The sequence below is a fragment of the Pleurodeles waltl genome, chromosome 3_1 (genome assembly GCF_031143425.1).
Source record: "Pleurodeles waltl isolate 20211129_DDA chromosome 3_1, aPleWal1.hap1.20221129, whole genome shotgun sequence".
NCBI classification, from domain to species: domain Eukaryota; kingdom Metazoa; phylum Chordata; class Amphibia; order Caudata; family Salamandridae; genus Pleurodeles; species Pleurodeles waltl.
This window is the reverse complement of record NC_090440.1, coordinates 426,219,608-426,231,741: the sequence shown is the minus strand read 5'-3', so window position 1 is coordinate 426,231,741 and position 12,134 is coordinate 426,219,608. Positions and strand designations below refer to the sequence as shown.

Here is a 12,134-nt window from a genome sequence, read left to right as displayed (position 1 = left end):
GCTGTGACACCTAAGCCGATTCTCAATCCGGGAGTGTTCTCTACGGGCACGGTTATATTCCTCATTCTCCTGAATAACAGGCCCCTGTCTCAACTCCCCCTCATGCATATCCTTCTCCAGGGCAGTCAGTTCCCTCTCAAGTGTGCGCTTCACCCCCACCGACTGTCCCAGACAGAAGCCCCTCGTCACCACCTTGAGTGTCTCCCATTCCGTGGCCCAAGAAGGGGTAGATCCACTATTGGTCTCAATGTATTCTGCCAGGTGGCAACGCAGGGCATCTCTGTATGCCTGATCTTCAAGCGCTGCGGGGGCCAGTCTCCACGACGGTATGGGGGTCTGTCTTCCGACACCCTCAACGACAGCAACAGGGGATTATGGTCCGACAGAGTGCAGGCAAGGTATTCAGAGTGAGTCATGCTACGAGCCAGACCCGCTGTACAAACCACTCCTGGTGTGCACCCGGTGGAGGCCCGAATAAAACAAGTAGTCTCTAACATTTGGGTGTTGCTCTCGCCAGACATCCACCAACCCCCAAGTGCCCAGCCATTCGCTTAGTTTTTGGGCTATCTTAGTTGACACTGCCCCCTGTTGTGGCGGGGTTGACCTGTCCATGTTTAAATGTACGATGTCCTTATGTACGATTTCTTCTCAGGGGTAGTAGAGAGAGTACGTTTTTCTATTTCCATTAGTTTCATGTAGGAAAATCAAGGCTTTTAACAATTGCCTACATAACAGCTGTTTGCCAATGATGTTTACCTTTGCTGGTAGTGAACTCCATAAATCTGTGTGCTTGTACCAAGAAAGATGTGGGACCAATGGTATTCCTCTTCTAGTGTCATTTGACTACCACGAGTGTTAATCTGGATTGCAGTGTCCTCTTTGGGAAGTATCTCTTATCCTCAGTTTGTTGAAAATCTAGTCTACACTTGTGTATTGCTTTGTGAGAAATGCATAGCTTATAATGTAAATCTTCTGGCTACATGGAGCCAGTGAAGGGCCTCTAAAGTACTGGAGATATGATTCCCTAAGTTTATATGTACAAGTTGTCTTACGTAAAGGGTACAGTTCTAACATTTTCAGCTAAATAGATTTAATAAGCTCCAGTAGTGGGATGGTGGATAGGTTGATTAGTAGTAGGCTGATCAATGATCCTTGCGATGGTAGTGCATTGTTGCAGTAAGGTATTGAGATAAATGGCGTCATTTACATAATGCTTAATCTGCTTTTAAGGCGCGAGGAGCTCTCCTCTGTGATGCTTCCTTCAACGTAATTGTATTTTCATCTATTTTGTAAAGACTCCTGATTCACAGTGTCAAAACCTGCTGTTCAGGATGAGTAATACAAGTGTTGCTAAAACATTTTTATTTGTTGTGGTTTTTTAGGTCATGCCTGTGAGAAATTGGGTTGCTGGTTAAGGTGGGGTGACACCAACAGCCACAATCCCAGAATAGTCCTTAAATTATGCTGTGCTTAACCCTCTGGAAGCTTGGCACAAACACATTCAGCCTTAACTTAGAATAAAGTATAAAAAAATAAAAAATTAAATCCCACACCATTTTAGAAAAATAGAGAAGTATTTTAGTAAACTGACACCAAATATACAAAAATCCATACAGTAGAATTGGAGTTATAATTTTTAAAGTTTAAATAAAAATATAGCTGCTAAAAGATCCAAATGCCAACCTTTGAGATCTTGAAGCGCGAGACAGTGTCCAAGTCAAAAAATGTGGCTGACTGCGATGTGGCGCGGGTCTGATACAAAAAGAGGATGGGGCCCAGTCAGTGCTTACCTTTGGACTTAGATGAAATTTTGAAGAAGTGTTCTGAGAAGGTGAAGTTCAGCGGGGCAGTGCTGAAGGTGGTGTCCAAGGAGGAAGCTTTGTCGTTGGGGAGTTGCTGGACGAAGCTGTGGTGAAGATTTCTACATCCTGACGTAGTCACTTTTTTGGAAGTCGAAAATCTCCAGCAGGACAAGGCATGAGGCTGTAGCCGATGAGAGTTCCAGAAAAACAGATACCCCTTTGGTGAAGGGCCACTGAATAGTATTTGCTGCTGTGGAGAAGAACATAGCAGGAGCTGCCATGACGTCAGGCCGACCGGCGGTGCACAAGCAATATACTAGCAGGATGGTATTGGTTTTCTCTTAGTTCTCAGAGCAGTTTTTATCCCCAAAAAGTCCCAAGCTTTGAATTATAGCTACCTGGGCACCTTTAGCACTACCACCAAAGGTCCAGGACTAAAGATTAGAGGGGGTTAGAACTCACTCAGGCTGGGCCCAGGTGCAGGTTCAAGAATGGTGCAAGCATTTTCTATACCTGAGGCTCTCAAAAAGAGGCCCTCAAACTAGCCCGTGGGGTCACTGTGGTAGCCTTGGGTTCAGGTGGTGAAGCAGGGCTCGCCTCTGCGGGTTCAAGGCAGGCTCAAGGCAGCAAAGCAGTCCTTCCAGGTGTAGCAAAGCAGTCTTGTGGAGGACACAGCAGTAGGCAGTCCTCAGAGTGTCCTTCCATAGGTACAGAAAGTGAACTGGAGAGTGGGTCTGAGGGTCCCCCCTTTATATACACTGTGCCATTGGATTCGACATTTCTAAAGAATTCCTTGTGGAGTGCTCAAAGAGGTTTTTTAATTACAATTTCTCAGAAACCAAACACGAAATGCTTACCTGTTCACAATTAAAAGTTAGCAATTATTAAATGTAATAAGGCAACCCAATGTTATCCTACGGGGAAGATAGATCTCACAGTACTGAAATACAAATGTAGGAGTTTGTTAAACACCACGATAAGTAAAACGTAAAGGTACATTTCCAACCCTTTAATTACAATGCATCAAGCTCTATGGGCTACCCAGGGCCTACATTGTGCGTGACATATGCAATAAAAGGGAGTTTAAGATTTGGAAAGGGGGTTATGTTGCCAGGTCGAATTGGCAGCTTAAAACTGCATTCAGATTGCAATGGCAGACTTGGTACATGTTTTAAGGCTCTACTTAAGTGGGTAGAAACATAAGTGCTGCAAGCCCTCTGGTAGCATTTAATTTACAGTCGCTGGGTATATGGTATACTAGTCTACAAGGGACTCATAAATAAATCAAATATGTCAATGCGGTGCAAACCAATTTGGCAAACGCACTTTGGCATTGGTTACCAGTGGTAAAGTGCAAAGAATCCTAAGGCCAAAAAAAAACAAATTCATCAAAAACAGGAGGAGTGAAGGCAAAATGATTGGGGGTGATCGTGCAGAGAGAGCCCGGTCCACCAATTCCTAAGAGAGATCAGAATACATTAATTGCCCCTCTCATGGTTAAAGAAATGTGTGTTGGTCAGTCAATAGCATGTACTCTTCAATGGGTACTCTTCAATGAAATTTAAGATCTGGGCAAAAGCTACACTTTCCGTAGGTTTGCCAAGAAACCTCTATTTGAAATTGGCCTTTACTAGTTTGGGTCTGTGTTGTGTAGTGTGTAAGAAGTCTTGCATAATTCTAAAAACACTAAAAACACTTTAATTGTTGTTGAGTAGCTACATTGATAGTAGATTTTACAAACAATGTAGATAGATGGATTTGCTTGACAATTTGTGGAGCACATGGGTCTCCTGACTCCCTGGCCTTTATTAAGTATTAGAATTCTGAAGTAACACACTTGAAGAAATGTAGTTGTGCAGAAGGTCTTTCTGGTGTGATTTCTTTGGACACATGTTCACACTGGCAGGTAGCAGTTTTGTTTGTTAGATATTATTCTAATGTTTTGGCATTGTTAAAGGAGTGATCTGCTATCTGGTTGCCTAATTCCTGTGATACATGGTTGTTACTGAGGTGCATTAATGGTTGTGGAAGACTTTTGAAGGGCATTTGACGTCTGATATTATGTTCGAGAAACATTCTTTTCACTTCCTGGATGGTTGGTTTATAGACCCTGTTGAGTCTATGGTAGCAATTTATGCCCACAGGACCATCGTTACTGAAGGGCGACAGTTGTGTTTTTATCACCTTTATTTTGTCATTCATCAGTCGTGTTTTCTGTTTTTGCCTTGGGTGTAGAGAGGTTTTGAGTGAGAGTATCCTGTTTAATGCCCGATCATCCACTCATATAAATCTTTTAAAGCAGTATCCTTACAGGCTTGAGATTGCAGTCAGGGAAGCATCCAATTCTTTCATCCTAATTTGTGCCACTGGCAGTAGGCAGTAGCATGTGACGGAGCTCCAGTCATCGGCTTTGATGGAATGGCATGATAAAATTAAAGAAATTAGGTGATGCTCGTTCCAGTGCAATGGCACTATTTCCGTGATCTTAGCTGTTTCTGAGTTGCTGAAAATAACACCCAGAGTATGTCCATTTGTGTGAGTAGGTCTATAGAGAATTGATAGGAGGTTGTAACCAAACATTTTTTGGTTAGTCCGAGCCAAATACTTAGGTTGCTGGGGATGCCTAGGTTCAAATGTTTCATGGCTATCTCTAATAAGGCATTTATGAGGGCATCTGAGATGATTCCATTACTTCCGGGTGGTCTGCAGAGCAGCACTAATAAGCAACTAGGGTTTGAACTGCATCTTATTAGCACAGACTCACAGTTGGATAGTTGTATGTTTTCCATTTTGGTGGCAAGCAATCATTTCTTGAATATTACTGCTTTTTCCTTGATAGTTTGTTGTGTGGCTTCGATACCCTGGTGGGATTGCATCACTGAGTAATGGTGCCATATAACCTCTTAGCCATGTTTCAGTAGCAAAAAGCAGGTCAGTCCGAGTCATTTATTGGGTCAAAGATATTTAGTCTATTCTTGCTCATTGATTGCTCATTACCCAGAAGGAAGCTTAAGTTTAGATGATTGAGAGTTTGGGAGGAAGAATTGGGTAGGGGAAACAGGTTGTCTGGAGTGATGTGCAGTTTCTTCAGCGATGCAAGAGAGTATGTGGGTGGAGAGCGTAAAAGACACTAATATTTTTGTTTGCATAGTGTGTGTGTGTATACATGATTTGTGGAGGCATAATAGAGGTGCTAGGAAAAGACTGGATTGCATAAGGGGTTTCTTTTTGTGCCTACTGTTAGTGGACGCTAATGGGGGTGGCAGGGATTAAGATGTAGCTTGAGTGCTCTCTAGTCTGATATTTATGTTCCTTGTGTATTTGAATCTGTGCTGTGTAAGGGTGTTTGAAAGGGTGAGGGTGATGGTTTCTGAAAGGGGCAGTAGTTGCTGAGCAAAGACTGATCAAGCACTTATCGCGTGCTGAAATGCTTGCAGTTGGTGACTGACAGAGGCAGGTGGTAGTGGAGAAGATGTGGCAGCGGAACCTCAACCTAGACGCTGAAGATTAAAGGAGACAGTACAGAACCAATGGGGACTTCGTAAGTGAATGGGATCTTTTCGGACCCAGTGGTGCAGATGTGAAAACACTGTTGTCGGTTTGAAATTTAGGAAGAGAACCACTGAAGGAGATTGATGGTGAATCCCATTCAAGACTCCAGGATGCATGAGGTGGATGGTCAACTATATCAAAGATAGCTGTGGGGTCCAGAAATATCACAAGAAAGGGGTCATCCTCATCTGTTGTCAGTAGGGCATAGTCTACACTGTGTAAGGTAGAGGTCTCTGTGCTGCAGCTTGATCTGAAGCCAGACTTGGACTCATGTAGGAAATGGGCATTACTGCTTTTTCAGTAATCTTGCAGATGCATGGTAGATTATTGAAGGGCCAGTAGTTGGCGAGGTCACCAGGGTCTAGTGTAGGTTCTTTAGGGTGGGTGAATCTGGCCTGTCTTTAGAGCTTCTGGGAAGAAACCTTGAGTGAGAAAGGCATTGACAATGTTGGGAAGGTGTGAGAGAGCATCCCCAGAGAGAGCTCTGATAAAGGACGAGTGCAAGACATCATCTTCATACGAACTATATATATCACGTTATTTAGAAGTCACAAATCCAAGACTTACGAGAATAAAACATGGAGGATTTAAATTTATTCAGAACCATCATCACGGACAAGCAAAGTGGTAAAATGATCTTGTAATCTTATTCAAAATATTTCAAGACTTAGGGAAAGTTCTACCACTACAACTTGTCCCACTAACAGTCCCCCCATGCTGCATTCATATGCACAAGTACTACATTTACTGTTTTCATTCTGAACAAAACCACAGACCTACAACGTAGCATGTGGATGAGCTTGAGCTGAACTCATCAAAAGCTGTGACTATACCTAAATACATCCATACAGAATAGCTTGTAGAGGTGGGACTGTAGAATGTGGCTAAGTGATATCGTTTTAAAGAGTTTTAAAAGTAGATGAATTGGAATATTTGCAACCTATGTACTTTAAATAGTTACACCTGCTCTACAATAGAGGAATATTCTAACAAGGATGTGAATAAATTGAAGATTTCTCTCTGGCGAAAGAGAGACTGCGATATAGTAACAAAAGCTGTATCCTTCTTACACTATAACATAATAGGGTATGGTGCCACACAGTGTATATTTGACCACTCCAGGATATTTTCCTTTCTCAATTACACTATAAAACTGCGTATATCAAAATACTACAAGTGAAAAATGCAGGAAATAAAACTGGAAAAGTTAACAGCAATGACAAAACACAAAGAACAACATATGCCTAAAACACTGGCCAGGTTATCGATTCTAGGTCTATAAATCTTGCTTTACCAGTAGAAAACAGGTTTAAAATGTTCATGGGTATTTTGCACTCCCAACAGTGTTCGTTTTTCACACACAGAAGCTGTTAACCGTCGTCTGGCGTGCTGGGAATATTTCACTATATTCATGTTCCTGACAACCATAAGATCATGGATATGAACAATAAGTTTCAGAGACCTGGCGACATGTCCTGGCCGATGTACCATCATCATAGGATCTCTATTTATGGGGCCAGCTTATGCTCCACCATGGGAACCCAAACGTACCTCATCCGAAGAAAAAGAGGCAGGGGAACTGCTAGGTGACCAAACAGGTTGTTTGTATTGGTGCATGCCATTGCTCTGTTCTCTCCTCAAAGTTGTTCTACAGGAAAGCTGTAACAGAATAACAACTTACCTGTACGGCTTTGAGAAGGCCTTGTACTGTGTTCAGAGGTAGAAAGGACAAGTGGTCGAAGGCCTCAGTGACCTTGGAGGAGCAGTTCTGGAGAATGAGAGGCGCAGACACAACAATATCTGACAGCAAATCTGCAAGACAACATGCAATGTCAAATTTAAGCATGTGGAAAAACAACTTGGAAAAAGTTAATTATCATATTCAAAATATTTGATCCCCTGTACTTGAGGATCCTGCCACTATTATCTTAGGTCTAAAACCGTCTAATTAGGTGAAAGGTCACTGAACACAATGGAAACAGATTTACCAATTACTATAAATTGACAAACTGATGCTAGCCAGGCTATGGACACAACAAGACTATCCAACTTGGCACTCATGGTGTGGGAGAATTTGGGACACAATGGTCGTTGAAAGACTAGCCACACATATTTCTAAAGTAAGGGGTAACTTCAAGGCAGTATGGCAATCAGTTTTCGAGTATATGAATGACATGTCCTCACAGTCTGAAAGATCTCAGAATGTTTAAAGCAAAATGGATCAAGTGCTAAATGTTTGAGGAATCAAGAAAAGGAATCTATTAGGGGTGTGTAATACTTGCATGCTACATCTACCTCCTGTGCAGAATTAACAGTATTGCAAAGTTTAAGTTTATTGGTTTGCTGTTTTGTAAATATCGGCATCCAGAAAGTAAAGCACTGAAAGAACTGTAAGGCTATACACTTGTTCTTTTTGCATTTGCTGCCCCAAGTGGGAAGGGTATGCCCAGACATGGGTCCTGTGCTCCTCATGCCACTGGAATCAAGCTAGCCTGGCTGATGAAGGGTGATGGTGATACCCTGAAACCGGTCCTAGGATGCTTGTTTCCAGTCCAGGGAGGACCTGGCTTGGCAGTTCGGGCTGGACTGTTCCCATGGGGAACAGGGTCAAGACTGATTTGCATATAGCTGGGTCCAAACTGGAACGGCATGGGTAGCAAAAAAAAGATGGATTTAGGCCCAGATCTCTGTACTGGGGGTGAATGTTTGACATTGTTCAGCATTCCCTCCATCACTTGTTCTTTTTGCATTTGCTGCCCCAAGTGGGAAGGGTATGCCCAGACGTGGGTCCTGTGCTCCCCATGCAACTGGAATCAAGCTAGCCTGGCTGATGAAGGGTGATACCCTCAAACCGGTCCTAGGATGCTTGTTTCCAAGTCCAGGGAGGACCTGGCTTGGCAGTTTGGTTGGCAGTTTGGGCTGGACTCTTCCCATGGGGTACAGGGTCAAGACTGATTTGCATATGAATGGGTCTAAACTAGAACGGCATGGGTAGCAAAAAACGATGGATTTAGGCCCAGATCTCTGTACTAGGGGTGAATGTTTGACATTGTTCAGCATTCCGTCCATCACTTGTTCTTTCTGTAAGGCTATACAGACATCTGTAATTAAATGTATGTGTAACTATAAATTTGCATGAACAAAAGAGGAAAGCCAAGAACAGAAAATCTAAAAAGTATTAGGAATGACAAGCCACAAAATCTGATACTTAACAGCACAGTAGGCCAGAAGTCAAATTTCAATTATGCACATCCATATTAAAATTATTAATATATCAGTAGCAATTATTTTTAATTTGTGTTAGTAGTAAACAGTTGGACCAATATTTGGGGAGAAAAAATGGTTTTCAAGGCACCCAAAAAGAGACTGTGCTAAACAAATTAATCTACAATGGACTACAGAAATTCAGTGAATGTAGTATCCTAAAACCAACACTTTGCAAAGCACTTATGGTGTTCAGATGCCCCTGGTACAGAAAAACTGTATTGCAATAATGTAATATTCTACTGGTATTTATACAGCTGTCACAAGATAGGAGATAAAGCAGATGGCTATAGTTAAAACCTTACCTTCCACGCTTTTGTACTTAACACAGGCATGCCAGACACAGTAAACAATGCGTGCGCACAAGAAGTTCACAGAAAGAATACTAGACCGCTGTCATATAGAAGCCATGTACTGCACCACAAACCCTCACCTAAAACACTGCTGAGCACCTGTTTCACTCCCATGAAATGTACTGCGATAGTTACCAGTTGGATAGGCAGCCAACCTAACATATTGCTTTCTGGTGAGGCAGGAGAACACCGACGGCCGGGGAGAATGACAAGCAGAACAACAGAGACATGCCGAAACATCAGCCCCCGGGAGAGGTGGGAAAATCATTTTTAAATTAAGTTTTGCCTCAAGACCAGCCTATAAAAAACTTTGATCTATCACCTGGCCTAAAGGGTAATAGACTACAGCTCTACTATGCCGAAACCAAGAATGGGTAGAAAAGCAGGGAAAAGAGCAGAAGACCCTGGTAATTACCTGGCAGAAGCACCTTCTAATTTCTTCCAGGCAAGTGGGTCTTTTGGCAATTGGAAAGGACCCACATTAGGTTATGTAAGAAGGGAGAGGGAGGACAGCATCAGGAAACCTAATAGCTACTTAACAGGAGCACCTTCTTAGTTCTTCCTTCCACTAGAAGCTGCCTACAAGAAAGGCCTATAAGAAACACCACTAGACCTACAATATATAAAGACTGGATGTTAGGCACTTTCCTGAAAACACTCTGTACTGTCCAGGAAAGGAATGAATCCTTGGGTGAAGATTTAAGACCATTCTTATTGGTGCTTTTTGGAAAAGAGGGAGATATATCACCTCAAATGTGATGTTACATAAAAAGAAGAAAAAATATTTTCTTACCCAGCAAAAAGGGCTCTAAAGCATTCATTTATCACAATAGCCGCATCACATTGAGACATGCTGTACAAGAGCATAGCGAAGGAATCAAACTGAAAGAAACCTTTTTCTTTGGATTCGCTTCGCTAGGGAGATTAACTTGTTTTGCCTGTCCAGTGTTGGGTAAGCTTTGGTTTTGTTGTGAGTCTAATATAGCCTCTAGGAAGGCTAACCGAGTCGAAGGCTGGAGCAATGATTTTTCCCGGTTTAGAGAAAGGCCCAAATCCTCGAAAAGGCATAGAGTTGCCTTGATGGACTTGCACGCTGACTGGACGTCAGGAGCTTTCACTAGCCAGTCATCTAGAATAGGAAAAATATGGTGCTTCTTTCTTCTCAGGTAGGCTGCAACTGGACCCCAACATCTGGTGAAGATTCGTGGTGCTGATTGTAGCCCAAAGGGAAGGACCTTGAATTGAAGTGTCTGCCAGTCACCACAAATCTTAGGAACTTCCTGTGTAGTGGATGACTGGGAATATGGAAGTACCTGTTTTGAAGGTCCAAGGACACCATATAGTCTGCTCGGTTTAGAAGTTGTAGGACGTCTTGTAGGGTGACCATCCAGAATGTTTGTTTTTGGAGGTATTTGTTTAGCTCCCGCAAGTCTAGAATTGGTCTGCATAAGCAAGATTTTTTGCAAATGAGAAAAAAGTGGGAGTAGAAACCTTTCCATCTCTGGGAATATGGTACAACTTCTATGGCTCCTTTGCTCAGCATGGTTTCCACTTCTAAGCTGAGAAGACGAAGATGTCTTTGTCGAACCTAAGGTGGAGGCATTAATGGGGGAATCTGAATGAACTCTAAGAGGTGTCCAAATTGAATTACATCTAGCACCCATTTGTCCTTGGTTATTTGCCGCTAGCGCTGGATATGATGTTTTAATATTCCAAGGAACAGTGGGGGAGAACCAGCTGGAGGCAGTCATTGTCTACGGGCAGTTTCTTTAGATTTTCGTCCAGGCTTACTTTTGTGATAGGGTCTGGTGTAAGCTGCTGGGGGAGGCTGTCTCTGTTGATACTGGGGTCTAGAAGTCTGGAAAGTGGTGGAATATGATGGATATCTATAGTGCTGATATCCTCCACAAAATGAATGTTGTCCTCTGGCCCTGGCTCCACGAAAAGGCACTTCCCTATACTGGAGAGTGCCTAACGATCTGGTTGTCTCAGTGTCTGATTTTATAGCCTGAAACGCGACATTGACTTGCTTCCCAAAGAGTGCCTCTCCGTTGTAGGGAAGATCTAAAATTTTTGTCTGAACATCAGGTAAAAAATGAGTCGCTTTGAGCCAGCCCTGACGTCTTAAAACAGCCAATCCAGCAAGCAGCCAAAAGCCCATGGCGGCGATTTCAAGTGCGCAGTCGATGATTTCCGCCGAAGAACGTTGCCCCTCCATGAGCACCATTTTTGCATCCATCTTGAAACTCTCGAGAGCTCTTCCAAACAGTGAGACATGTCTCACCAGAGCTGTCTATCGTATCTACCAAGGAGCGCTAGCAGCCCTTACCACAATGGCAGACATTGAGGAAAAACGCTTCCCAATGTTATCTAGGTGTCTTCCCTCTCTATCTGGTAGTGTGGTTAACGGTGTAGAAGGATTCCTGGAACGCCATTGCGCTGCCTGTGAGATTACAGAGTCCGGTTTCGGGTGGCCTGTGAGGCAAGCAGGAGCATCATCTGTGGACTTATATTTTTCGTCTAACCTAGGCAGCACTGCAGGTACCATTGTGGGTTCTGCATTATCTTGCAGGGTTCTGCATTATCTTCAAACCTTGGCTCCAAACATGGTCAATTACTGGGATAGCCCTAACCGTTGTTCTGTGAGGTTCTTTGAAATCATACAGGAAACAATCCTGCTATGTCGCAGGCATTGGTAGATCAAATTGCATGGCTGCTCTTTTTAGCAGGTTATGAAAGCCACTGATATCCTCCGGAGGAGACTCCAAAATAGGTGTCGCAGGAGAGGCAGGTGTTAGAATGATATATTCATCCCATTCATCATTCATTGTATGGATCTCTCCTTCCTCACCATCTTCACCCGAAGAGGCTTGCCCCTGCACAGGTGCAGGTTTAGGAGCAGCTTCAGGCCTAAGAGGAGTTACAAGTTGTGGTTGTTGAAACTGCTGAGGGGTTGGTGGTATAGCTGGAATTGTCGGCTGATGCACCAATGCACCAATGCAGGTATTGGCAGAAAAGCCCCCTTTCATCTGCTAGCATTGCTTGCAAATACGACACCAAGCCAGGAGGGAGGCCTACTAGCTCCGGTTGTTGGTGTTCGTAATAGTGCTGGTCATAGTAAGAGTCATCATCATCCGAATACTCCTGACATTTGACCCGTAAT

The 12,134-nt window shown here is 43.2% G+C and overlaps 1 protein-coding gene across 4 annotated transcripts in view; it reads right to left on the bottom strand.

The window, feature by feature from the left end:
* The window catches only part of FANCI (FA complementation group I), a 714,639-nt gene that overhangs the window by 579,264 nt on the left and 123,241 nt on the right, over positions 1–12,134 (bottom strand). For all 4 annotated transcript variants that reach the window (XM_069222692.1, XM_069222696.1, XM_069222693.1 and 1 more), the window contains exon 15: positions 7,036–7,166. In XM_069222692.1, coding sequence (XP_069078793.1) covers positions 7,036–7,166 — 131 coding nt within the window. The remainder of the gene's footprint in view (positions 1–7,035; positions 7,167–12,134) is intronic.